This window comes from Podarcis cretensis, assembly GCF_951804945.1.
Source record: "Podarcis cretensis genome assembly, chromosome: 18".
Taxonomy (NCBI): domain Eukaryota; kingdom Metazoa; phylum Chordata; class Lepidosauria; order Squamata; family Lacertidae; genus Podarcis; species Podarcis cretensis.
Window position 1 is genome coordinate 8,680,171 of NC_137188.1, and position 27,607 is coordinate 8,707,777.

Here is a 27,607-nt window from a genome sequence, read left to right on the forward strand (position 1 = left end):
GTTCGCGCGGGCGGCGGGCTGAGAAGGAGCACAAAATGGCGGCGGCTGTGGCGGCGGCGGTTTCGGAAGGCGGCGCCAAGATGGCGGAGGCCGGGGCCTTGGCCGGAGGAGGGATGGCGGCGGCCAACGGGGCTGGCAACGGCGTCGGGGAGGGCGTCCCCAAGAGGTACGTGGGGAGAAGGAGGAAGCCGGTCGAGGAGAAGAAGGAGGGGAAAAAAAAAGAGGCATTTGCGTTTCCTCGCGGGGTGGACGCGCCACAGCCGGGAAGGGAGAAATTCCCCCCAATTCTCTTGTTAACTCGGCTGAAGTGGAACCGTAAGGGGGGTCCTGAGGGACATCTAGTCGAGCCCGCCGGGAAGGGAAGGCCCGGCTTGGTTTCGCCCGCCAAATCCGCGAAACGAAAAGGAGAGAGAAATTGGGGGGGGGGGAAGGGAGGCCAAGAGGGATGGGGCTTAGCAGAGAAGTCGTTGAGTTTTTCCGTTAAAAAATAATATGGTTATAGGAATTCTGAGGTGTGTATATATATATATAATATGGTTATAGGAATTCTGAGGTGTATATATATATATATAAATATAATATGGTTATAGGAATTCTGAGGTGTGTGTATATATATATATAATATGGTTATAGGAATTCTGAGGTGTATATATATATATATATATATAATATGGTTATAGGAATTCTGAGGTGTGTGTATATATATATATATATATATATATATAATATGGTTGGTTATGGGAATTCTGAGGTATATATATATAATATGGTTATAGGAATTCTGAGATATATATATATATATATATACATATATATATATATGGTTATAGGAATTCTGAGGTGTATATATATATATATATATATATATATATATATAATATGGTTATAGGAATTCTGAGGTATATATATATATAAATATGGTTATAGGAATTCTGAGGTTTATATATATACACATATACACATATACACATATACACACACACACATATATAGAAAGAGACATGTATGTATGTGTATATATCTATATGTACACACACACATATATATATAAAATACAGTGGTACCTCGGGTTACATACGCTTCAGGTTACACACTCCACTAAGCCAGAAATAGTGCTTCAGGTTAAGAACTTTCCTTCAGGATGAGAACAGAAATCGTTCTCCGGCGGCGCGGCGGCAGCAGGAGGCCCCATTAGCTAAAGTGGTGCTTCAGGTTAAGAACAGTTTCAGGTTAAGTGCGGACTTCCGGAACGAATTAAGTACTTAACCCGAGGTACCACTGAATGTTCATACATGTACAAGGCAAACACATACATAAGTATATAAACCACGTGCCTGAAATAGTACAGGAGAGCAATCCTGAAGCCATTTTGACTATTCTCAAATTGACCTCAAATATCTCTCTGCAAGGAGGAAGGAATTGGAAAAAGCTTTTTGCAGTTGTCTTTTGACTGGGGCTTACTGTCCACTCGGCCAAGCTGATAAAGCTCCATCTTCCGGCCGAGCCTTCAAAATCGCCTCCGGCGAATAATTAACGATCTCAAGCCTTTGATGAGGCTCCAAGGTGCATTCTATTCAGCAGAGTTTCCAGCAGCATGCGGAAGTGATGAGATTCATGGCTACATTGCAAAGAGTTTTATGTCTGCGTAGCTTAGAATTTTCGAGAAAATCTTTTTAAAAACTGAAGATACCAGAAAAAATTGGGCGTTTTTGCTGCTGTTACTAATATTAAACAACACCTCAGTCTAAGAGTCTGTTCAGCACCCTCAGCTTTTGTAGCCTAGCCCTCTCCTCCCTGGCCTGGGGGGAAAAGTCCTGCAAGGCAGGGAGCACATTTTCCAGGACTCACAGCTAACATTAATATATATACAGTAGCACCTCGGGTAATGTAAATTTCAGGTTGCAAAAGCAACAAACCCGGAAGTGTTTTGCCACATGCGCAGAAGCAATCTACCGCCATGCGTGCATGCAGAGAAGCGCTGTACTGCTTCTTCTCGGGTTGCGAAAACCTTGGGACCCAGCTGGACTTCCGGAACGGATCCCATTTGCAACCAGACAGTGGTGCCTGGCAAGACGAAATTAATTCGTTCCGCGAGTCTCTTCGTCTTGCGGTTTTTTCGTCTTGCGAAGCACGGCTATTAGCGGATTAGCGCTCTTAGCAGCTTAGAAAAAGGAAAAAAAAAAAGAAAAGAACTTGCAAGACGTTTCGTCTTGCGAAGCAAGTCCATAGGGAAATTCGTCTTGCGAAGCACCTCAAAAGATGGAAAACTCTTTCGTCTAGCGAGTTTTTCGTCTTGCGAGGCATTCGTCTTGCGGGGCACAACTGTACTAATATACCAAGAGAGAGTGTGTATATACCCCTCCCCCCTTTTTTTTGCTTTGGATGCTGAATGCTGGAAGGGTTTGAGCTGGGTAACTTCTAAAATACCTTAACCGTAGGCCTCTTTTCTTTCTTTGCAGTGAAGGCGAGCGGCCAACCCAGAACGAGAAAAGGAAGGAGAAAAGTGCCAAGCGTGGAGGAGGGAGTCGCTTTGAGCCCTATGCCAGCCCTTCGAAAAGATACCGAGCCTTCATTACCAACATACCCTTCGATGTGAAGTGGCAGTACCTCAAAGATCTAGTCAAAGAGAAAGGTAAACAGTTCTGCGTATGCCTGAGCTGCAACGTTGCGCCCTTCCCCGTGGCGTTAATTTTTTTTCTTCTTCTGAAGCTGGGAGCGTGCCAGAGGTGATTCTGGGTAGCTGTAGCTATGTTGAAGAAGCAAGGTTTTTTTGAGGACAGGCTCTCCCGATGGTGCATGCTAGCTGCTGTGCCCTCACAGGATGCGTCCTGTGTGTGCAGGTGTTTGGCATTGTCTAGAAGGCTTCAGAGCAAAAGAGTCTTTGCAGTCCCTTGGAAGAGGCGAGACTTCTATCATCGGGGCCTGGTGTGAGCTTTTTTTTTTTCAAATACTGGAAATGCTTTTGAAGCCTTTCATGGGTCCGGACACGTTTTGCTGCTGAGGAGAAGGAGAGCAGCCTTCCTCCTGGTTGATGCAATCTTGCTTTCGTTGTTGAATATCCAGGACCGTTTAAGAGTGAACTCCAAAGGAGGATGGGTTGCCTTCCCCCACCTTTCCCTTTTCGTCTTGCAAAAGGGTGACTTGATTGGCTCCTCCATTCTGGTCATAGCTTTGTCCTAAATCCTTACAAAGATTTACAGTTCCGAGGGAAATTTGGCCAAAAGAAGCGATTCCACCACGTTTCAAATAAAGAACTCCCCCCACAGACACATTTTTCATCCAAAAAGTCAACACAGAATTGGAACCAAACTATAATCTGTTCATAGCTGAATAATGAGCTACAGAGCAAATATTTAGGGGGGAAATAAGGGGGGGGGAGGGAATCCATCCTCCTGGAGGGCATCTCTGGAAACGCATTATAAATTGGGAAATAAATTTGGGTCACGTGCTTTGAAACGTAGGGTCCCCGTGGCTTAAAGTGGAGAACGATGGCTAACGTGCTTAGGAGCCTAAGGAAGTGCAGGGAAGGTTCCCTTGAGGCAAATGGGGATTACACGCACAACCCCGTTAAGGGATGTGTGGCCCATTCACACGTAACATGTCAACACTCAGTGTGGTGCGTGTTGGTAGCCCCAGAGATCTCAGTAGCTTTCAGCAGATGGTGGATTCACAGGCTAACTGTCCGGTCCTCCTTCCAGCTATGGTTTCGTTACATTGAATGGAACGCCGCTTTGGAACGTGACAGTTACTGATCTACGCCGTGCGTGAAATATTGGCGAATAGGAACGTGTGTGTTCATAGCTGTGTCCCACTGCAAGCCCTGCGCTGAGCTTGTGTGTTTCGGCCTTTCCTTCAGCTCGCGTGGATGCCAAAATCTTAACGTGGGACCGCTTTTCCTCTTGTTGCTCTGCTCAGCTGCTTATCCTGGCAGGTGATCCCGGGAGGAAAAAAAGAGAAATCCTCTTCGTTCTCTCTGCAGATAGCTTAGTGTGTTATGTACAGATGAGAGCGTTCTTGGGTTTTGTGACTGCAGCCCAGAGTTGATTAATCTGGCATCGCTTAAAGCTGCTTTCCCCCCCAGCCCCATTCACCAAAAACGATTGCTTAAGGCAGTCCAAATTAATTACTCTCGATGCAAGTCACCATAGTTCCAAGAACTAGGAATGTGGCTTTAAAAACGGTTAGCATTCTGGGTTTTTGTATGTAAGAATTACAGGGCCCCCAGGTTCAGGTTTAGGAGCAGCAGCTAAACTGAGGTGACAGACTGCTGCTCCATCACTCAACAACCATGGGATTTATAATAGTAACCCCAGAGGCATCTTTGGTGCCAGTAAGTATGGTTTAGAAGACTTTTAAGTGTTGTGGTCTGTTCAGATCTCACCTGGTGTGTTTTGGATGCCTCTCTTTGAAATGTTTTTAATGGTGTCCTCCTCTCGGTGAAGTCATTTCAGTTTTATCACTTGTTGGTGAAACTTAACGTTACAGGTGTGTGGTACGTTATCCTTTTTTATTATTATTTAACTTTATGCCAGTGTTCTTGATATTCCTCCACCTAAATCAGTACACAGAGCAATGGGATACAAAATCTAGGAGCCATGTGGCTCCTGGGAACTGGATTATTCACTGGGACAGGCAGGTAGAGATGCTAGATTTCAAAAGTGGTGCCTGGACATCTCCACTCAGTCGCAGAAGGCCCGTTGCCAGTTGCAAAATGCGACTGTCGCCTGGCTGCTTTCAAACGCCGACCCAGTGTTGACTCAGAAGAGCTTTGGTAAAGTGATGTGGTCTGGACTTAGACCCCTTGTGGGATGGGACCTGTTTCAAGCCTCTCTCTTAGGACAGTGTTTGGGAGGAATGGGTTTTGGGCTGTGAAGTTCAGCCCAATAATTTAAGTAGATCACATGCTTTCTCACGTAAAGTGTAATATTTCCCTCCGCCCCCCCCATGACGCTTATTTTAACCCAGACTTGGGGAGCAGCAGCAAATGGCGGAAACCAGAATTGCAGGTTTTTCGATTGCTGAAAAGCAGCGCAAAGCAAAATCTGTATTGGAAAACTCACATGTGGTCACTGTGGAGAAAGAAATGTGGAAGTGGAAAGGGCTAGTGTGTTGTACTAGTTGGATGAGAGGAGTCAGGTTGAAGTGCAAACCCTTTTGCACTATCTGTAGCTCCTTTGAGGAAAAGTAGGAGATGCCTGTAAATTCAAGATTTAGCCACATGGCATAAATAGAATCCTGAATTCAGGGGCAACTTGGGAGTAGAAAAAACCAACCTGGTCTTCTGTTAAATAGACTCTAAACTCCCCTATGAGGAAGGGGTTTTCCAGTATAGAGAAAAGGCAAGTAAGGGGGCAAGGTAAGATAAGATCTAAAATGATGCATTGGATAGAGAAAATGTTTTCTCCTTGTCTCATAGCACTAAAACTAGGAGTAATCCAGTGAAGCTTAATGTGGGACGATTGCAGGACAGACAAAAGAAAGGGCTTCCTCACACATGGTTAAGCTATTAAATTTCCTCCTGCAAGAGGCAGCGATCGCCACCGACTTGGGTGCCTTTAAAAGAGGATTAGACAAGTTAACAGAGGATCAGGCTGCCAACAGGTACGAAAACCCTGAAGGCTGCCTCCACTATTGTGGGGAGAGTGGCTCTGTTTGTGTGCCTCCCATAGGCATCTGTCTGGTTGGCCTCCCTGGGAACAGGCTGCTGGACTAGATCCAGCAGGTCCCTTCTTAATATTCTTAAGTGTTAATTAGTTTCAAGGGTTTGGCTAAAGAGGGTGACAATAGCCCATGCGAGGTTTCCATCTCTTGTCTCGGTCCCCAGAGATGAACGGGCATCAAAGCCTGAGGGAAACTTGAAAGCCATGGTAACCTAGTGCGAGGAAATCAAGGCTATGTGTTCGACTCTGGTTTGATACGTATCACAGACCTGTAACGCCAAGTTGCGGTGGACTAGCAAATGTGGAGTGTTCCTGGGCTTTTAATAAGGCAAAGGCTCCATATAAGGTTGTTGACGATTGTTCTAAATCCCCCTTGTTTTCTTGGCTTTCTCCCTTGGTCTATGTACCGTCTGGAATCTCATTTGTAGTTGGTGAGGTAACATACGTGGAGCTCTTAATGGACGCTGAAGGAAAGTCAAGGGTAAGTCTCCGAGAGAATTTCTTCCGTGGATTTTTACTACATGACCAAAAAAATAATGATAAAAAAATAAATAATGTAACTGTTAATGGTGTGGAACCAAATGAACTTGGGATGCGTAGTGTGTATGGTTTTATCGTCGGCGCTGCCCCAGAGCTGCTTGGTGTGGGGTGGGAGGAGGTGGACATGGGGCATGTTAGACGCAGCAGCAACCCTCTGCTGCCCTCCTTTGGTGTTTGGCTGTATGACTTACGCATGGGTCCTTGTGTACTTTCTTTACTGGTACATGAACGTCCAAATCCTTAGCCTAAATGTTTCTCGTGGTTCTCGTTGCTGCCTTTGTAAGCTCGGTGTGGAAGAGAGAGGTTGCATAAATGTCAGAACTCCATGGCAGTCTGTGTCTAAATGTAAAAAATGAAGATAGCTGTTGCAGGCGTCCATTGCTTTTCAGTTCAGTGGAAGGTAGTTTCAGACTCTTCCCTGAAGGCTGATTTCTTTTGGGGGTAGAGTGGCTAGAGGTTGGATGTCCTAGAGGCAAGTAGGAGCTCGAAGAGTGACGTCTCTGAGAGAAGTTGGGAGTCTTGTCCGCATATCATTACTCCTTTTGCGTCAGCCCTAGCCATGTAGCTTCTAGGATGCAGGTAAATAGTTCTGCCGCTTGTTAAAACAGCAAAATCTTGACCTTAACGACTGTAAAGACAAACAAGTATCCTTTTTAAATATCTTAAGCTCATCTGGCTCTTTACTGACCTGTTCCTTTTCCTTCCTGCTCTGTACTCTGCTCCTCTCTGCCTGCCATGAAATTTCCACGTCGAAAGGGATGTGCGTAAGTAGCTGAACTACCTTATTGTAGCAACTGGGCATGGAACAGGGGGCACGGGTGACATCCGGGAGTCCTTTGTGATTCTGTTTGGGTTTCTTTTTTTCTTCCCCCCCTGCAGTGTTGTCGAGTTCAAGATGGAAGAGAGCATGAAGAAGGCTGTGGAGGTTCTCAACAAGCACAGCCTCAGCGGGCGGCCCTTGAAAGTGAAAGAGGTGAGCCTATGGAGGCTGCAGCTGCCTGTCTCTCCCCCTGCCCTGTCTCGCTTGCATAAGACAATGTAGTGGAGCCCCCCCCCCAAGAATTCCAGTGCCACAGGATAGTTCTCATAAGGAAGAAGAAGAGTTTGGATTTGATATCCCTCTTTATCACTATCCGAAGGAGTCTCAAAGCGGCTAACATTCTCCTTTCCCTTCCTCCCCCACAACAAACACTCTGTGAGGTGAGTGGGGCTGAGAGACTTCAGAGAAGTGTGACTGGCCCAAGGTCACCCAGCAGCTGCAGGTGGAGGAACGGAGACACGAACCCGGTTCCCCAGATTACGAGTCTACAGTGGTGCCCCGCAAGACGAACGCCTCGCAAGACGGAAAACCCGCTAGACGAAAGGGTTTTCCATTTTGGAGGCGCTTCGCAAAACGAATTTCCCTATGGGCTTGCTTCGCAAGTCGAAAATGTCTTGCAAGTTCCTGCGGGGTTTTCCCCCTTTCCCCCCCCCTTTCCTAAGCCCTAAGCTGCTTATCAGCTGATCAGCTAAAAGCCGCTAAACCGCTAACAGCGCTAATCCGCTAATCCGTCAATGGGCTTGCTTCGCAAGACAAAAAAACCGCTATACGAAGAGCCTCACAGAATGGATTAATTTCGTCTTGCGAGGCACCACTGTACTGCTCTTAACCACTATACCACAGGGCTGAGCAACCTGTGTCTGGGCTGTATCAATTTCCCCTTCCAGGTCTCACATGATTCACTGCTCTTGCCTACATCGGAAGTCATCCTACCAGCATGAAGGTTGAGCACGAATGCTTCCCTGATCTCTAGCTTTCTTAGACAGCTGGCTTTCCGGCTGCTCTGCAGGGTGAGAGCTTGCCTAACCCCCTCCCCCCTTTCTGTCCTAGGATCCTGATGGAGAGCATGTGAGGAGAGCCGTACAGAAGGCCATGGCTGCATCTGGTGGCGGGATGGGGATCGGCCCCGGTCCCGGCGGCCCCGGGATGATCAACATCCCTCCCAGCATCCTCAATAACCCAAACATCCCCAACGAGATCATTCATGCCCTGCAGGCAGGCAGGCTTGGGAGCACGGTCTTTGTGGCCAATGTGAGTGGCCCCTTTGTCTTGCCTTTGCTCGGGCGCTGTGTCATCTGTGTTGTCCCTTAAGGAGCCTGGTGGTTTCGCAGCTTCTTGAAATTTTTGCATCTTGCATTTGCCTGGGAAGGTTCTACCACTGGCGTCAGGGCAGCAGAACATCTTAACATGCCTTTTGCCTTTATGAAGCAGGATATTTTGAGTGTGGATATTTTGAGTGTATTTTCTTATCCGTCCTCTGCTTTCTTTCTTGCCCAAAAGGCAGTGTGATGGTGAGGGGCGGAAGAGGTCTTGCACTGAACCTCCCCACCCCTACTGATAGTTTTTTTTTTTTAAAAAAAAGCATCTAGTATTTGCAAAGTGATGAACAGAGATGTGGGAGCATGGCGATCCCTACCCCTCCCTGATAGAGATGAGAGGATAGAGGAAAAAGCAAGCGAACTATTTAATCCTACACAGTCGTCTTCTTTTTTCCTTTTTCACGTTTGGATCCTTATGTCTCCAAAACAGCACCATCCACTGTTTGAGATCCCTGGCTTTGCAAAGTAGAAAATGCCTTTAGGGAAAACAGATCAGAGGGGGAGAGAGAGAGAAACCTAATGGCATTCTGACTGACTGGGGGGAAAGAATGGAGTATGTTGGAAAGGGACACATCAGGGTCCCCTTGTTAACAATAATATCTCACCACAACAAAGTGTGGCAACAGAGAGCTCTTCTGATTCTCAAAAGCACCATTGTCCACTCCATATAAAAGGAAGGGTGAGGTGTGGGAAGGTGTGTCTTAATTTTGTGCCCAGAGGGCTCTTCCAGCTAACGGGTTAATTTTTAGCTTGGTCAGCTCTTAATGCAGTAAAAATGCTGCTTGAGAGCTGTTCCTTTATGTCAGGCATAGGCAAACTCTGGCCCTCCACATGTTTGGGACTACAATCCCCATCATCCCTAGCTAACAGGACTGATGGTCAGGGATGATGGGAATTGTAGTCCCAAACATCTGGAGGATCAGAGTTTGCCTATGCCTGCTTTATGTGAAACAGGTCTTGTGGGTGGTTTTAACACAGCTGAGCTTCATTTGTATGCTGTGTTGTGGTTGATTCTGCTCAGAGATATTTCTGAATGATACTGAGATACAAGCCGCCCCTCAGGCTAACTTTTAGTCCTATCTGTGCTTTGTTGGCTTTTCACCTTAAAGGTTACTCTTCTGTTGCTTAAGCACTGTGTTCTTGTTAGCTATTCTTCTGAGTCGTGCAGAGCGATGCAGCGGTTTCACCCTCAAAGCCCTAACAATGAAGTAGACGCCACACGCAAGACTCTGAGGATGACGTTTTGCTTGTAGGATGGCGACTATTAACGAGCAGTAGTATTTATGCATATCGAGTCTAATACAGTGGTAGCTCTAGATACGCACACCTCTGGTTGCGTATCTTTCAGGATGTGAACGCGGCAAATTCCGGGTTTTGCAACTTGCGCAGAAGTGCTCTACGCACCGCGCGCATGCGCAGAAGCGGCACCACCGGTTGCAAATTCCTCAGGATGCGGCCGGACCTCTGGAACGGATCCCGTTCGCAGCCGGAGGTACCACTGTACAATGTGTTTCTCTCCCTTGAGCCCAAGAGAGGGTCTTCTTGCTTCTTCTAAAACTCCATTGAAGCAGTACATAAATTATAGTTCCAGTTACAGATAGGTAGCCGTGTTGGTCTGCCATAGTCAAAACAAAATAAAAGAAAAAAAAATCCTTCCAGTAGCACCTTAAAGACCAACTAAGTTAGTTCTAGGTATGAGCTTTCGTGTGCATGCACACTTCTTCAGATACACTGTATCTGAAGTATCTGAAGAAGTGTGCATGCACACGAAAGCTCATACCTAGAACTAACTTAGTTGGTCTTTAAGGTGCTACTGGAAGGAATTTTTTTCTTTTATTTTGTTTTGCATAAATTATAGCTTCTCTGTCCTCACCAGTTCCTTCCGGACACAGTGTCTTCATGCTCAACAAAACAACGGCAAAAAAAGCCAGCCAGCCCCCACCCTTATCACTACCCGAGAGACATAGATGCTCACTTTAACAGGTAGTTGACAAATGGTCAAGGCAATGGATTCAGCATTTCTGTGACTTTCATTGGAGTCGCAAGATTTGCAGTTGTTACATTACATTACAGTGGTACCTCGGGATGCGAATGGGATCTGTTCCAGAGCCCCGTTCACATCCTGAATAGAACGTAAGGCACGACTGTGTGTGCGTAGGTTGCGTTTTACTGCTTCCGTGCATGCGCGTGACATCATTTTGAGCGCCTGTGCATGCGGCGAAACCTGGAAGTAACACACTCCGTTACTTCTGGAGCACAACACGAACGCGCTCAACCTGAAGCACCTTCAACCTGAGGCATGACTGTACATAGGTTTCCTTTTCGCCCGATGTAATCTGTTCTTTGTAAAATACATTTTCGTACAAATACAGTGGTGCCCTGCAAGACGAACGCCTCGCAAGACAGAAAACCCGCTAGACGAAAGGGTTTTCCGTTTTGGAGGCGCTTCGCAAAACGAATTTCCCTATGGGCTTGCTTCGCAAGATGAAAGCCCATAGGGAAATCTCCGGGACAGCGGGGAAGCGCAGCGCGTCTTCCGCACTTTCCTCAGACCTCCTCCGAAGGCTGCTCCGAAGGCTGGCGGTGGGGCGGAGAGACCTCCTCCCGCTGCCAGCCTTGGGATGGCTGTCCTGAAGACTTGCGGTGGGAGGAGGGTTTTCCTTCCCACCGCCAACTTTCAGAATGCTGTTCTGAATGTTGGCGTGGGGAGGAAAAACCCTCCTCCCACCGCAAGCCCCGGGAACAGAGGAGAAGCGCTGCGCGCCTTCCCCTCTGTTCCCGTACCTGTCCTGAAGGCTTGCGGTGGGGAGAAAAGCCCTTCTCCGCACCGCCAGCCTGGCAAGCGGTCTCCATAGGAACGCATTCATTGATTTTCAATGCATTCCTATGGGAAACCGTGCTTCGCAAGACGAAAAACTCGCAAGAAGAAAAAACTTTAGGAACGAATTAATTTCGTCTTGCGAGGCACTACTGTACTAACCGTTCTCCCTCTCCTCCTTCAGCTGGATTACAAAGTTGGCTGGAAGAAGCTGAAGGAGGTGTTCAGCATGGCTGGCGTAGTGGTCCGGGCCGACATCCTGGAAGACAAAGACGGGAAGAGCCGGGGCATCGGCACAGTGACTTTTGAGCAGGCTATTGAAGCTGTTCAGGCCATTTGTATCTTTCTCTGGGGCTGGGGGTGGGAAGGGTGATAGCCGAAGAGGGCACAAGTTGCAGAATTCCTGCACGTACACCCAGGGAATAATCTATGGGCTTTTTGGTGGAGATGCTGGTGGTTCACCTCTGTGTCCCAACCTTAACCAAGCTGGGTTTTTCAAACTTGGGTTCCCAGCTGTTTTTGGACCACAGCTCCCACCATTCTTGACCACTGGTCCTGCTAGCTAGGGATGCTGGGAGTTGTAGTCCAGAGTTGTAGTTTGGGAAGCCCTGATCTAAGGGCTAGTTCATACAAACAGCATTTGAGGTGGGAATCTGTTTTTGGACTGGCTGTTTGAGGCTCACACTGTTCGCTGTTCCTGTGCATGGGGTGGGACCTCACAATCTCCTCTATGTAGAAAAAAACTAATGTCAATGAGAAGCTGAGGTTAGCTATGGGGTTGCGGAATCTGTAACCCTCCAGATGTACCCTTCCATCATCCCTGACCCCTAGAGGCTGATGAGAGTTGAAATTTGGTAATACCTGGCAGGCCACAAGTTCTCCATCTCTTGGCTAGAACCTCCGCCGGCATGCTAGCTTTCTACATGCAGGGAATCTTTTTAAACTTGGTTCAGGATTTTGCCATGTGACCCTCCACCTGTGGCTGAAGTATTGAGGAAGAGTTGGGTGTGTACATTGTAAAGCTGATTTATTTAAAATTTCATATATTTTTCAGTCTTTACACCACCCCACCGTGAAATTCTATGCCTCTGAATAATCATAATCATAGATTATTGTTGTGGTGCAAAAACATGACACGAGACACATATACCTATTATTATTTTTCAAGAGGTGCTCTCAAAATCACCAACAAATCAAGGGTCACTTCTGTATCCATAGATGTCTTCAGTGATTATTGGTGGTTCTGTTTATTTATTTCTACATGCCACTTAACACCATTGTTTCTAAGCCATGCGCTGTGGTGTTACAAAAGAGAGGCTTAAAATTAACCAGAAAGGCTTCCTTAAAACACCTGCAGAAAATTAAGTCTCCACCGGGCACCTGAAGTTCACTAGGGAGAAGGCCTGTCTGAATTCAGCCTGAAGGCAGTTCCACAAAATTGGAACTTTAGGGTGCAGGCACGCATCACCCTGTGTTTTTCTTTTAAAAAAACAGTGCAATCTTCCGGTGTAAGCTTTAATTGGATGGTGGCTTTTTGGGAGCCCCGTCATGCAAATTCAAGAGCATTCATTTTGATTCCAGTGGCTCTGACTTTGACCCAGACCTGGAGCAGTATAGATGGGGGTGTGGAATGTAGGAGAAAAGCGCCTAGAGAACCTCAGCGCTCTGAATATGCCCATGGGTCCCAAAAGGTTGATGGCCTCTGCCGATAGACTCGTGGTTTGAGTGTCACACTTTGGCAGGTGCCGGTTGGAGAAGGAGGTGGATCTGGTCAGACTAAACAAAAAGCTGTCAGGTGCTTGCAGGGGCCATCTCTTCAGGGCTTTGTCAGGCTAATCTGTGACGTACGCTCCTTGACCCAAATCACAGCCATGTTCAATGGGCAGCTGCTGTTTGATAGGCCGATGCATGTGAAGATGGTAAGTAGAACAATAATAATGTTTATATGCCATGCACATAACGTATATGCCCCAGACACTCTCAGCAGCTTCCAGCTAGGGCTGGGTGATACCGGCTTTCAACATTGCAATATTTCACCAGCTAGGCATCGCAATATATTGATACATAACAATGTCTGAAATAAGGATGGAACTTGTTAGAGGCATTGGCTGGCTTCATGTTGTTGTTTTTTGTGCGTCGTGATTTGTGTTTAGCACGCACATGCGCGCGCACCCCACGATTCGCAGCATATTGCCAGATCAAAAATTATGAAACCTATATCATGATACAGACTTCACAAACGGGTTTTGGGCGATGTGTGTCGCCCAGCTCTACAATCCACCAGAGTAGAAAAACATCAAACATTAAAGCAGGGGTCAGCAAACTTTTTCAGTAGGGGCCTGCTCCACTGTCCCTCAGACCTTGGGGGGACACACACACACACTATATTTTGAAAAGAAAAAAAATGACCGAATCCCTACGCCCAACAAATGACCCAGAGATGCATTTTAAATAAAAGGACACATTCTACATACGTAAAAGCATGCTGGTTACCGGACCGTCCATGGGCCAGATTTAGAAGGCGATTGGGCTGGATCTGGCCTCCGGGCCTTAGTTTGCCTACCCATGCATTAAAAGCTTCCCTATGCAGAGCCGCCTTCAAAAGCCTGTTTATGATTTTCATTTGGTGGGAGGGCATCCCACAGTTGTGTACAAAATCGAATGCTACAGTCAAGCAACTGCTGCATTCGGCTTTGTATCGATCTCTGCATCTGATATTTCAGGACGAGCGAGCCTTGCCGAAAGGGGACTTCTTTCCTCCGGAGCGTCCGCAGCAGCTTCCTCGTAAGTATCTCCAGAAAAGGTTACACAAGAAATGGCTGTGTTACACCACATGGGAAGTAGCTCGCACACCTGCCCTGTGGAAGAGTGTGTTCTTGTCATCGGGGAAATTTGCTTGCTCTCCTGCTGTTTTCCACCGTAAAAAGTTAAATTCTCAAGTTCAGTGGGCTAATCTGTTGGGGCACTTTAAAATTAGTATGCGACATTGGTTGTCAACCAGTGTGCCGTGGCAGCCTGTGGAGACTTGAGTTATGGCCGGGGGGGGGGGGGGGCTGTCCTTTAATTAACTTGCAGACCGTATCTACCTGCATCTCTCTCTCTCTGCCCCCCATGACTCTTTTCCTTGAGTCTTCCTCCTCCTTGCTGCCTCCCAGTCATGTTCCAGATTCCTAATCTCTCCCCTCCATTTCTGGCACCGTGTACATAGGAGCTTCTGCCATGAGCTCAGCGAAAACCCCACTTACGCATATCCTGCAGTGGCTGGAAACTGGCTTAAAATGTAGAAAAATAAAAAACCAACTAAAGCTATTGTCAGGGAACTGCCATCAGAGAGTCAGGTGGTGGAAGGGCTCAAGGAGGCTAGGAGACCCTCGTATGCTGAGGAAGGAACCAGCAGGGGGAGAGAGAGAGTTCCCGCAGAAACTCAGTCGGAGGGATGGCTCCAGGATACTTCCAGTGAGAACAGTGGAGAGGTCTCAGGACCTCCGCTGGGGACGCCTACTCCGCGCAGGAAACTGTCACGCAGAGAATCCAGAAGGAGAGTTTCCGTTAAGGAACTCTTATGTTGGCGTAAATTCCGGAAGCGCCCACTGACGGATTCTGCCAGCGATTGAGGTAGCCATGCACCCATGGCTCCGCGGTCTGGGAGAGTTTTTAGAAACTGATCGCATGAGTTGAGAACTCAACCATTTACGCACAAGCAGCCCCTTAACCCATAACAGCTATGTTGTTTAGTTGTCTAGATGTCTTAGTCGTGTTCCACTCCATGACCCCATGAACCAGAGCATGCCTTGGAAACTCTCAAAGCTGCTCCTTTTTTATGTCCATGGAGTTCTCTTGGCAAAATACTGGAGTGGATTGCCAGTTCCTTCTCCAGGTGGATCACATTTAGTCTAAACTCTTGGCTATGACCTGTCCGTCTTGGTGGCCCAGCATGACATAGCTCATAGCTTCTCTGAGTTATTCAAGCCCCTTCACAACGACAAGGCACATCCATGAAGGAGAACTAGAGCTTTATATATGTATAAAAACTGTTTAAAACACACTAATAGTTTTAAGAAAAACAGCATAGCACCAGCCGTTTCATTTAAAGCGGTCAGTTACCAAAAGCCTGTTGGAACAAGGTTTCCATGTGCCGACGGAAGGGCAGCAGGGAGGGAGCTAGCCTGGCTTCTCGTTCCAGGGAGGGAGTGAATGCACACTGATACTGATGGCTGGTTTTTGAACCTCTCTTCTTTTGCAGATGGACTCGGAGGCATTGGCATGGGACTGGGGCCAGGAGGAATACCTATTGATGCAAACCATTTGAACAAGGGTTTGGGTATGGGCAACCTGGGACCCGGAGGTGAGCGAGGAACTGGGGCCGGGCTCTTTACTTTGCTGTCTCCCCTAGCGTTCTGCCACGTTTCTGGATCTCATGATTTCTGTGCTGGTCTATCCCGGTGTCTGAAATAAGGATGGATCTGGTTTTCAAACTTGGTAATATATCGCCAGCTAAACATCGCAGTACACTGATACATCGCAGTGTCTGAAATAAGGAGGGCGCTGTGTAGAGGCACTGGCTGGCTTCACGGTTTCTCCTGCATTGTGATTTTTGCAGCACACAAGCCTTATGATTTGTGGTCTATTACCAGGTCAAAGATTATGAAACCAATATCACGATATGGGCTTCAAACTTGTTTTGGACAATAATCCAGCAGCGTCTGAATAGCACCCTATCCAGCTAAATCTGCTATAATAATAATACAGTGGTGCCTCGCAAGACGAAAAGAATCCGTTCCGCGATTCTCTTCGTCTAGCGGTTTTTTTGTCTTGCGAAGCAAGCCCATTGACAGCTTAGCGGATTAGCACTTTTAGCGGCTTTTAGCGGCTTATCGGCTTAGAAAAAAGGGGGGGAAAGTCGGAAAAACTCGCAAGACATTTTCGTCTTGCGAAGCAAGCCCATAGGAAATTCGTTTCGCGAAGCGCCTCCAAAACGGAAAACCCTTTCGTCTAGCGGGTTTTTCGTCTTGCAAGGCATTCGTCTTGCGGGGCACCACTGTAATAATAATAATAATAATAACTCATTTATACCCCGCCCATTGGTTGGGTTTCCCCAGCCACTCTGGGTGGCTTCCAACAAAATATTAAAATGCAATAGTCTATTAAACATTAAAAGCTTCCCTAAACAGGGCTGCTTTCAGATGTCTTCTAAAAGTCCGGTAGTTGTTTTTGACATCTGGTGGGAGGGCGTTCCACAGGGAGGGCGCCACCACCGAGAAGGCTCTGTGCCTGGTTCCCTGTAACCTCACTTCTTGCAATGAGGGAACCGCCAGAAGGCCCTCGGCACTGGACCTCAGTATCCAGGCAGAGCGATGGGGGTGGAGATGCTCCTTCAGGTATACTGGACCAAGGCAGTTTAGGGCCTCGGGAAAGCTGGCCTTTCAGGTGTGTTTAGACTCTCAGCTCCTACCAGACCTAGCCAGCACGGCCGGTGGAAAGGGACAAAGGGAGTTGTCGTCCAGCATCATCTGATATGGAAGAACGCTGACGGAGCCGAAAGCTCTGTCTCTTGTTTGCGAACTGTCGGCACCGCCTTGTTTGTCCCAAACAAGTTTTATCTCTCAGGAGTAAAGAGGGTGCCTGAGCCTAAATCGAGAGCAAGCAACCGTCTGCGTCCCTGCTGTCCGGCAAAACGCTGGAAACTATTTTGATTTCCTTCACACGGCACTTAGATAATCCACTCCCACGGGAGTGGCAATAGCCCTTCCCTTTTAAAGGGAAGGGAGACCCAATGCATTGTGGAGAACAGTTATCTGTGACTGCTTGGCATGGTGACTGTATACAGCCTGCAGGAGCAAAAGGCAGTCTGCCCCTGAATACCAGCCACTGGCAACGCTAATAACAATAATTTTATTATTTTTACCCCGCCCATCTGACTGGGTTGCCCCAGCGACTGTTAATCCTCATGTCCTCTTTCCAAGAATAATCAGTGAGAAATGGGATGCTAGACTAGGGAAGAAGGCTTTTGGCCTATATCTCCAGTGAAAGGATTGTGCAGCGGGGAAAGACTGTTCTCTGTGTCTGGAACCTTGGGAAGCTGCTGCCAAACCACGGCAGACAATGCCAGCTCAGGTGGATCAGTCCTCTCAATCTTAACGCTGTCATAGGTTCTAATTTCCACTCGTCTGTTCTCTTTTAGGAATGGGCATAGAAGGCTTGGGCTTTGGAATGAACAAAATGGGAGGTAAGTAGGAGAACGGGGGCCGGAACTGGAGTACCGTGGCAGGATTGCAGCAGGCTGCTGGTGATACTTAACGCGACCCTCACCTCAGAGCAGGTTCCCCTGCCGTGCATATTCCCGAGCCATCTCTGCAACACTTTTATGTACAGTGGTGCCCCGCAAGACGAACGCCTCGCAAGACGGAAAACCCGCTAGACGAAAGGGTTTTCCGTTTTGGAGGCGCTTCGCAAAACAAATTTCCCTATGGGCTTGCTTCGCAAGACGAAAATGTCTTGCGAGTTCCTGCGGGTTTTTTCCCCTTTCCCCCCCCTTTTCCTAAGCCGCTAAGTCGCTTATCAGCTGATCCGCTGATAAGCCGCTTAACAGCTGATCGCTAAAAACCACTAAAGCTGTCAATGGGCTTGCTTCGCAAGACAAAAAAACCGCTATACGAAGAGCCTCACGGAACGGATTAATTTCGTCTTGCGAGGCACCACTGTAATGTGTTCATACACTGCATTTCCAGAGTAGGTCAGACCGTGGTTGGCTTGACCTGATGGAAAGCTCTAAAGTCCCAAGCCTTAGGTAAAGGTAAAGGTACCCCTGACCATTAGGTTCAGTCGTGACCGACTCTGGGGTTGCAGTGCTCATCTCGCTTTATTGACCGAGGGAGCCGGCATACAGCTTCCGGGTCATGTGGCCAGCATGACTAAGCCGCTTCCGGTGAACCAGAGCAGCGCACGGAAATGCCGTTTACCTTCCTGTCAGAGTGGTACCTATTTATCTAGTTGCACTTTGATGTGATTTCGAACTGCTAGGTTGGCAGGAGCAGGGACCGAGCAACAGGAGCTCACCCTGTCGCGGGGATTCGAACCACCGACCTTCTGATCGGCAAGTCCTAGGCTCTGTGGTTTAACCCACAGTGCCACCCGCGTCCCAAGCCTTACATACCGCTAATGTCTGAAAATAAAGGAGCCATTGGAGCTCTTGAAATCTGAGCCTGGTGCCCTCTCAAATCCCACAGATGGGTTAGCTGGCAAGGCATGAGGGATTGGGAACTTGCTCATTGTTGCTTTTATTGTTGTTATTCAGGGATGGAAGGGCCTTTCAGCGGAATGGAGAACCTGGGCCGTTTCCCTTCTGGGATGAACCTGGGCAGGATGAGCGGTGAGACAAAAGATTGCCAATCTTCAAAAACTGCTTTGCGCTTAATAGGGATTGGGAAGGAGAATGGTGCTGAAACCCACAAGATTTTCAGAGTATCAATTCTGAGGTTCTTTAAACCTTTGACTCTGATCGTCTCTCCTTCACCTAGTCTTGAGAGGGATATGAGAAACCTTTTGGGGGCGGCCCTCCAAATGCTGATGGGCTGTGACTCGTGTTATTCCTGGACATTGAGTTTCTGCACTCCAGTGGGTGCAGAATGCTGCGGCGAGACTCCTTACAGGGTCTTCGCTGCAAGATCACATTCACCCGGTGCTATACCAGCTGCACTGGCTCCCGGTGGAGTACAGGATCAGGTTTAAGGTGCTGGCTTTAACCTTCAAAGCCCTATATGGCCTAGGACCCTCGTACCTACGGGACCGCCTCTCCTGGTATGCCCCACAGAGGAACTTACCGTCTTCAAACAAAAATATCTTGAAGGTCCCAGGCCACAGGGAGGTTAGGCTGGCCTCAACCAGAGCCAGGGCTTTTTCAGCTGTGGCCTCAATCTGGTGGAATGCTCTGTCACAAGAGACTAGGGCCCTGCAGGACTTGACATCTTTCCGCAGGGCCTGCAAGACAGAGCTGTTCCACCAGGTCTTTGGCCAAGGCACAGCCTGACCCCCTCCTTTGGCAATCCTCACAGAACTCTAGTCCAATGGTTGCCATTAATCTGATTGGAATTAATTTTATAATGAAATGATTTTAGAATGTTTTATCATTTACTGTTGTTAGCCGCTCTGAGCCCGGCTTCGGCTGGGGAGGGTGGGATATAAATAAAATTTATTATTTATTGACTGGGGCGGATAGGTGGTGCAGCTGTATGCTCTTGAATGCCAGATGACAACAGAGGAGAGCTCTTGCTTGAGAAAGCCCATTGGAAGCATGACTCTGGCCGTGGTAGATTTTGAATTCCATCTAGCAGGCCTATTTTGTCGGGTGCTTTTATTACTATTTATTGAAAACTAACTAAATCTGTATGCTGCCCTTCATCCAAGGACCACAGGATAGTTTATGCAACATACCAATATATACCGTATTTTTTGCTCTATAAAACTCACCTTTTCCCTTCTAAAAAGTAAGGGGAAATGTGTGTGTGTGTCTTATGGAGCGAATGCAGGCTGCGCAGCTATCCCAGAAGCCAGAACAGCAAGAGGGATTGCTGCTTTCACTGTGCAGCGATCCCTCTTGCTGTTCTGGCTTCTGAGATTCAGAATATTTTTTTTCTTGTTTTCCTCCTCCAAAAACTAGGTGTGTCTTGTGGTCTGGTGCGTCTTATAGAGCAAAAAATACGGTATGTGGACTGTCCCTGGATCAAGTTACTTTTCTTCTATACCTAGCTGAAGGTTGTCATCTGAACTAGCCAGATGTTTAACTGATATTCAGTCACAGTCAGTCCATTATGGTTTGGTGCGTCTTATAGTTACAGCAGTGTGAAAACACAGTAATAAAATCTGCCACAAATGCATCATTTAAAAGCAATGCAACTGATAAAAGTGCTTGTCCACAATAATCAAATGCAAAAAAAATGCCCTCCCCCACATATGCCCGAACATAGAAATGATAGCAAATTCCCACCTACCTGGCACAAAACGATAAATTGGGTCCCAAAGCTTGAGAGAGTAGAAATGCCTTTGCAGGGTGCCAAAACGATGAGTGTTGGTACCAGGCAAGTTGTCCCTGGGCTCATTTTTGGGGATGGGTCATAGCTTAGTGGAAGAATCATAGAATTGTTGAGTTGGAAGGGATCACAACCCCCTGCAGTGCAGGAGTCTTTCACCCAATATGGAGCTCGAACCCACAATGTTGAGATCAAGAGACTCATGCTCTACTGACTCGAGTTCCAGGATTCAAGAGCGCTCCCTTTGCATGGTGTTGTAAACAAAAATTGCCCTTTTCCCTTATGGGGTATCCAAGAGCCCATATAGAGTCCTTACATAGGTTCCCTATTGGTAGGAGAAAATAACAGAGGCCAACCAGAGAATATTGAGAAGCAAAGCAGCTTGTAAGCCTGATCTTTATTGAACTGTTGCAACAGGTGCTCCCCTCACCCGCAGGAAAGGAGGAGGACCCAGAAAAATAGTGTGCAAGGCCTTATAAAGACTTTTGAAATTGCCACCCTGTAGATCAAGACCACCCCCAGAAACATCATACCTACATCACAGAAAAGGCAGTCTAAACAGAAATTTAAATGTTGTTTTTCTCTTGTCCTTTTTTATCTCCTATCTGGCAGGTAAATACTTAGTTAAATAAATACTTAGTTCCTGGGCCATGTCACAGGCTCACACCCTATTCAAACATAGACATACCCTTAAGACAGGATTTGTGAAGGAAAAGACAATGGGGAGGCTTTTCCACTTTGACCTTGCAGAGAAAACATTTGCTCAGTTTAGGAATCAAAGTGGCTTCAGGTCGGTCTTCCTGTGCTGATCGATGTACGTGTGGTTATGAACATTGCCATATATCTAAGACCTCAAAATTCCTATCACAATGGCGATAACAATCCCTACTGTCTCTAGGGATGTCCTTAGCCAGAAGCTCTGGGAAGCCACTGCCAGTCAGTATAGACTGGAAAGCTTCGTTTACTTTGCCTGTTGGCTTTGTGTTTTCCGCTCTCCTGGCAGAGGACTAAAAACTGCTCTTCGTTTCCAGAAATGGACCGTGCGATTGGAGGCGGGTTTGAAAGAGACTTCCCGAGGAACGAAATGGGGATGCCTCGTAGCTTTGGGGACACCCTGGACAGGGGGCTAGGTAAGTGTGGCCAGTTCTGTGTCTTCCCAGCTGTGACAAACCCTTCTTAGGCTTGGATCTTGTGTGTGCTCAGCAAAGCAGCCACTGCCATCTCCCCCCTCTATTTTGAAAAGGGCGTTTTCTGGTTGTTGTCTTTACTCGCCTGACAACCAAAGAGAAAGGAGATGGGGATTAGGATAACCTGGTCAGTTCCCTGCCCAGCCACCCTCCACAGTGCACACCCCACCGTATTCTGAAGTTTCGTTCAAAAATGTGAGCTTGTGATAGAGCACACCAGTGTGTGGAGCAAGTCAGAACCTGGCAGAGAAATGGGGCTGTGGAGTCCTTTTTGCTGGGGATAATTCAGACAGAAATCCCCAGGTGTCAAAAAAGGGTATTTGTGTATGCCACTACTGTGGCTCATGATTTGTTAGCCCAAAAACGGAAAACGAGCGAGGTCCCAACTAAAGAAGAATGGCAACGTAAACTGATGGAATATGCTCAGCTTGCGGACCTAACATATAGAATAAGAGAACAAGAAAAAACATGTTTAAAGAAGATTGGAAAATGTTTATTGAATAAAGGTAAAGGGACCCCTGACCATTAGGTCCAGTCGTGGACGACTGGGGTTGTGGCGCTCATCTCGCTTTATTGGCCGAGGGAGCCGGCGTCCAGCTTCCGGGTCATGTAGCCAGCATGACTTAAGCTGCTTCTGGCGAAACCAGAGCAGCGCACGGAAACGCCGTTTACCTTCCTGCCGGAGCGGTACCTATTTATCTACTTGCACTTTGACGTGCTTTCGAACTGCTAGGTTGGCAGGAGCAGGGACCGAGCAACGGGAGCTCACCCCGTTGCGGGGATTCAAACTGCCGACCTTCTGATCAGGAAGTCCTAGGCTCTGTGGTTTAACCCACAGTGCCACCCACGTCCCTGTTTATTGAATACATGGGGGGAAATTGTGTACACTTGAAAATAGAAGGGAAGTCATTGATATCTTTAAGGTTGAATATTCTGAATTGTAAAATAGAAAATTTAAAGAATGGGGCTCCGGGCCTGGTAAGAGGCAAACCTCAGAGCCCGTATTCTGCTGAGGGAAGCGGCTGTGGGTGAACCTGTTAATCCAATTAATTCCAATATTCAAATTACACTAATTGTGCTTGGGTCTGTCTCTTGAGTTGCCCCTTTCTAGAGGGCTTGTTCCTGCCTTTCCCTTGCTGATGTGTCTCCTCTCCTCTTTCTCTTTCGCAGGTGGCGGCGGAGGCGGGGCCAGCATCCCCACCATCGACCGCATGGCCCCCGGCCTTGACCGCATGGCCACGGGCATCGATAGGCTCCCCTCGGGCATGGGGCATGGCATAGAAAGAGTGGGCTCGGAGATGGACAGGATGGGTCTGGTGCTGGACCGCATGGGCTCCGGCGTAGACAGGATGGGCTCCGGCATCGACCGGATGGCTCCCCTCGGGATAGACCACTTGGCGTCCAACATGGACCGCATGGGCTCTGGGATAGACCGAATGGGGACAGGGATGGAGAGGATGGGCACAGGGCTAGGGTTCGGCATGGACCGCATGGGCTCCGCCATGGACCGCGTCGGCACAACCATGGACCGCATGGGCGCCGGCGTGGACCGCATGAGCTCCGGCATAGAAAGGATGGGCCTGGGCATGGACCGCATGGTCCCTGCGGGGATGGGGCCCGCAGGGATGGGCCCCGTGATGGACAGGATGCCCGCGGGGCTGGACCGCCTTGGGGCGGCCTCCATCGACAGGATGGGACTGGACCGCATCGCGGCCAGCAACATGGACAGGATGGGGCTCGACCGCATGGGGGCTGCTGCGACCAACATGGACAGGATGGGGCCCGCGATGGGGCAGGGCATGGGGGCAGGGCTAGACAGGATGGGGCTCGCCATGGGGGGCACCTTCGAGAGGACGATGGAGATGGACCGGGGGAACTTTGCCGCCGGAAGCTTTGCCGGCGCCCTCGGGACCGGAGGACCTGCTGCCGCCGCCGGTGTAGCCAGGAAGGCTTGCCAGATTTTTGTGAGAAATGTGAGTGGGGGCAAGATGGCAAGCCGTTGGGTTGAGCTTTGGGCTGGTGCTCCAAGTAGATTTTCCTCCCTCTGCCCAGTACCCCACATCCCACCCCGTCCCCTGTGAGAAATCAGAACTGAGCATGCTGGGAGGTTTCCATAGGCTCGAACCTTCAATAGGTTGTGTGGCTGGATGTAGTCTTGGGCGGAAGGTTTCTGCATCGTGGTAGGAAAGCATTTTGAGTTTCCTAGCAAGGGGGAGGTGTTGGGATACTGCCAGGGAGATGAAGCCATCAAGGAGGCCTCCACGTCGTCTCTGGACGATCTCCCGGTCTCCCATTGGAACAGTATCAGTCAGTTAGCGACACGAGCCTCAGACACATTCCAAGACTCGTGCACACCATTGCTGCAGAGTTTCCACAACGTAAGATTCAGCCAGGAGAGCATATTTACAGCTTTATTCAACGTAAATCAGAACAAAGGAAAAACATGACTGCTTGCATTCACGCTCAGGAAAACAGCCAGAACAAAAGCTATATACAAAACAGAAACTCCCAGTGAGCAGGAAGTAAACAGGCATGTGACACACAACAATCATGCCTGACTCTTTTAAGGTGGAACGGAACTATATCCTAACAGGAGGTGCCTGACCTCTGGTTGGTGGTTGTTGGGGGCTCCTGTGATGATGATTCTGACTCCTTTTTCCTCTCTCTTCCTAGCTTCCTTTTGATTTCACATGGAAAATGCTGAAAGACAAGTTCAATGAGTGTGGTGAGTAGCTCAATTCAGGAGCGACCCGGAAATTCCCAAAGGACACGGGAGAGCTATGTGTATTTTCCTGCGGGGGAGAGAGGATCGTTTTGTGGGCTGAGTTGTCCTTCCCATGTTGCTCTATTAGGCAGGATTAGATCGGGCATGACCCTCTCCCATGTGGGGAGGGAGACCTCTCCAGTTCCCAGTTCCTTCCTTCTAAGTTCCCACAGCAGGCTGTGTGGCAGACGTATTGTCCTCTGAGAAGAGATTTTTGGAGATTTTGAACTTAATAAATCGGGAGAAGCATCCAGTCAGCCGGAAGATGGACAGTCCTCTTTCTTTTGGCTGGGTCTTCTGATGGAGCAGGTGGGAAAGATGCAGTGGTCAGGCTTAACCCCGTAGCTACGCCTGTTCTCTTGTTGGGAGAAGGCACTCGGGGGCCAGGAGGGGCCTTCTGGGGCCAGGATTGTTGCCTGATGCCCCTGAGTGAGGGTAAATCTTCTCCTTAATATAATATAGCATTGATTGGGCCAGAGGAATTTGTCACTTCTTTCCCCCATCATTGAAGGCTTGGCGCTCTCATTTCAAGGGGGCGAAGGGTTAGACCAGGGGTCAGCAAACTTTTTCAGCAGGGGGCCGGTCCACTGTCCCTCACACCTTGTGGGGGGCTATTTTTTTGGGGGGGGAATGAACGAATTCCTACGCCCCACAAATAACCCAGAGATGCATTTTACATAAAAGCACACATTCTATTCAAGTTAAAAACACCAGGCAGCCCCCACAAATAACCCAGAGATGCATTTTAAATAAAAAGACACATTCCACTCATGTAAAAACATGCTGGTTCCTGGACCGTCCACGGGCAGGATTTAGAAGGCGATTGGGCCGAATCCGGCCCCCGGGCCTTAGTTTGCCTACCCATGGGTTAGACTTTTGATAAAAACTTCACTCTGCATGGGGGTTGCTGATTAAGTTTGTCCACATAGGAAGCTGCCTTGCACAGGGTCCACCCGTCTCAATATTGTCTACATCAGGGTTTCTCAAACTTGGGTCTCCAGCTGTCATTGGGACTACAACACCCCTGATCCGTAGCTAGCAGAATCCGTGGTCAGACCTGTTGGGAATTGTAGTTCAAAAACAGCTGGAGACCCAAGTTTGGGAAATCCCGGTCTACACCGACTGGCAGTGGCTCTCTGGGGTTTGGAGTCATGAAGTCTTTCTGAGCCCTACCTGGAGATCAGACCTGAGACATTAGATGCTATGACACTGAGCTTCAGGTTTGCAGTCGTACAGCTTGAACGCTTGAGGAAATTTGGGTACCACTAATAAAAGGCAGAAGGGACGCGGGTGGCGCTGTGAGTTAAACCACAGAGCCTAGGGCTTGCCGATCAGAAGATTGGCGGTTCGAATCCCCACGACGGGGTGAGCTCCCGTTGCTCGGTCCCAGCTCCTGCCAACCTAGCAGTTCGAAAGCACGTCAAAGTGCAAGTAGATCAATAGGTACCGCTCCGGCGGGAAGGTAAACGGCGTTTCCATGCGCTGCTCTGCTTCGCCAGAAGCGGCTTAGTCCTGCTGGCCACATGACCCGGAAGCTGTACGCCAGCTCCCTCGGCCAGTAAAGCGAGATGAGCACCGCAACCCCAGAGTTGGCCACGACAGGACCTAATTGTCAGGGGCCCCTTTACCTAATAAAAGGCAGAGTGGCCTACGTGCCAGCATCTCTGCTGCTCCAGACTTCCAGTCCAACTCTCAGACTTAAAACCAAGGCGTTCCTACGAGAGGCGGTATCAAAATAACATGGAAGCAGTACAGAAATGGATCAGGCGGAGCTATAACTGATGAGGAGTGTAGTGCTCAAGGTTTGGGCAAGGAGGACAGAGCTGGGCTAAAGCGAGTCTTCTTCTCCCACAGGCCACGTCATGTATGCAGACATCAAAATGGAGAACGGCAAGTCCAAAGGGTGTGGCGTGGTCCGATTTGAATCCCCGGAAGTTGCCGAAAGAGCCTGCCGTATGATGAACGGGATCCAGCTTCGTGGCAGGGAAATAGACGTGCGGATTGACAGGAATGCCTAAGTTTTGTTTTTTGGCAGGGGCCTTTTTAAATACGAAGGGAGAGCGCTTGGGGATTGTACTTTCTTGTTGGGATTTTTTTAAAAAATTGGATGTGAAAATGGTAAGACAACTCAGTTGTTTTTTGGAGTAATTTTAGTTTCCTTTTTTAAAATAAGATTTGTTTTTTCCCCCATTTTACTGTCCTGGGTTTTTGTTTTTGAATTGAAACTGTGTTTTAACATGCACAATCTGGTTCTATGTAGTGGCGTCGCATTACACTATGTCTTTGGTAAATAAACGCCAGTGGCGGGTGGCTATCAAGTCTTGTTCCCACCCTTTCCCTGGTTAGAGAAACTCTTTGGAAAGACCCTCTGAAGAACGCAAGTCATGCTGATTCACTTCTGTGAATTTATGAAAAGTTTTTTTTAGGTTGTTGGGGTTTTTTTGGAAAATCTACAACTAGACCATGAGTCAAAACCAAAACCACATGTCTTGTATGAAGTCGATGTCTATATTAAAAGTGTTCTCTTGTGGCTGACAAAGAGTCCTATGTTGGTTTGTCCTTGTGCATTTTGCAAAACTGATTTGTGGGCAGAAGCTTCATGCCAGTATTTGAAATTAGCCAGGCGCATTTTGCACCTGCCTGTTGGCCACTGGTTATGGGAATACAGTGGTGCCTCGCAAGATGAAATTAATCCGTTCCACGAGTCTCTTCGTTTAGTGGTTTTTTCGTCTTGCGAAGCAAGCCCATTGACAGCTTAGCGGATTAGTGCTCTTAGCGCCTTATCGGCTTATCGGATCAGCTGATTAGCGGCTTAGGAAAAGGGGGAAAAAACCCCGCAGCAACTCGCAAGACATTTTCGTCTTGCGAAGCAAGCCCATAGGGAAATTTGTTTTGCGAAGCGCCTCCAAAACTGAAAACCCTTTCGTCTAGCGGGTTTTCCGTCTTGCGAGGCGTTCGTCTTGCGGGGCACCACTGTAACTGGATAGCATAATGAATATCATACAGCCTAATAGTAAAATAGTTCATCGTAATAAACAATCCTCTCTCCCCTCTCCCATAGATTATTTAATGGCCAAAGGCCCCTGTAAAGAAACATGTAATGATGGTCCCAAGGCAAGCCTCTGGGGAGACTCCCCCGGACTGTCAAAATGAAGGGAGAAGGGGGGAAGGCAGCCGGCAAAGCAGCACAGCTCGCCCCCTTATCCCGATGGCTTGGGGTGGGCTTGGGAGTTGGGGGCGGTGCGCCGAATGTCACCCCCCTCAGTGTGTGCGTGTGGCTGCGCTCGAAGATGTGCTGCTGCTCACGAGGCAAGGCAGGGTCCCCCCAAGGGTGGGACATGGACGGGACGGGCGGAAAGGGGACGCGTCACAATGCAGCTCAACTCTGCTCGCTTCCACAGGCATTTTGCAAAAATGCATTCAAGTTGCATTTTGTCACTCCAATGTTTATCAGCTCCATCTGGTATGCAGGA

General features: G+C 48.3%; 1 protein-coding gene across 2 annotated transcripts; it reads left to right on the plus strand.

The window, feature by feature from the left end:
- HNRNPM (heterogeneous nuclear ribonucleoprotein M) lies at positions 1 to 26,675 on the plus strand. 2 transcript variants are annotated; one of them, XM_079960632.1, is made up of 15 exons: positions 1 to 166; positions 2,460 to 2,632; positions 6,089 to 6,141; positions 7,072 to 7,173; positions 8,071 to 8,271; positions 11,342 to 11,495; positions 13,027 to 13,076; positions 13,881 to 13,941; positions 15,401 to 15,502; positions 17,339 to 17,383; positions 18,452 to 18,526; positions 21,215 to 21,313; positions 22,541 to 23,343; positions 24,044 to 24,095; positions 25,989 to 26,675. In XM_079960632.1, the coding sequence occupies exons 1-15, from the start codon at positions 36 to 38 to the stop codon at positions 26,150 to 26,152; spliced, it is 2,265 nt and encodes a 754-aa protein (XP_079816758.1). In that variant the 5' UTR covers positions 1 to 35; the 3' UTR covers positions 26,153 to 26,675. The 2 variants fall into 2 exon arrangements, with proteins under 2 accessions (XP_079816758.1, XP_079816757.1); XM_079960631.1 differs by lacking the exons at positions 1 to 166; positions 2,460 to 2,632; positions 6,089 to 6,141 and adding an exon at positions 6,459 to 6,964 and having other exon boundaries at positions 7,080 to 7,173.
- The last annotated feature ends 932 nt before the right edge of the window (positions 26,676 to 27,607 follow it).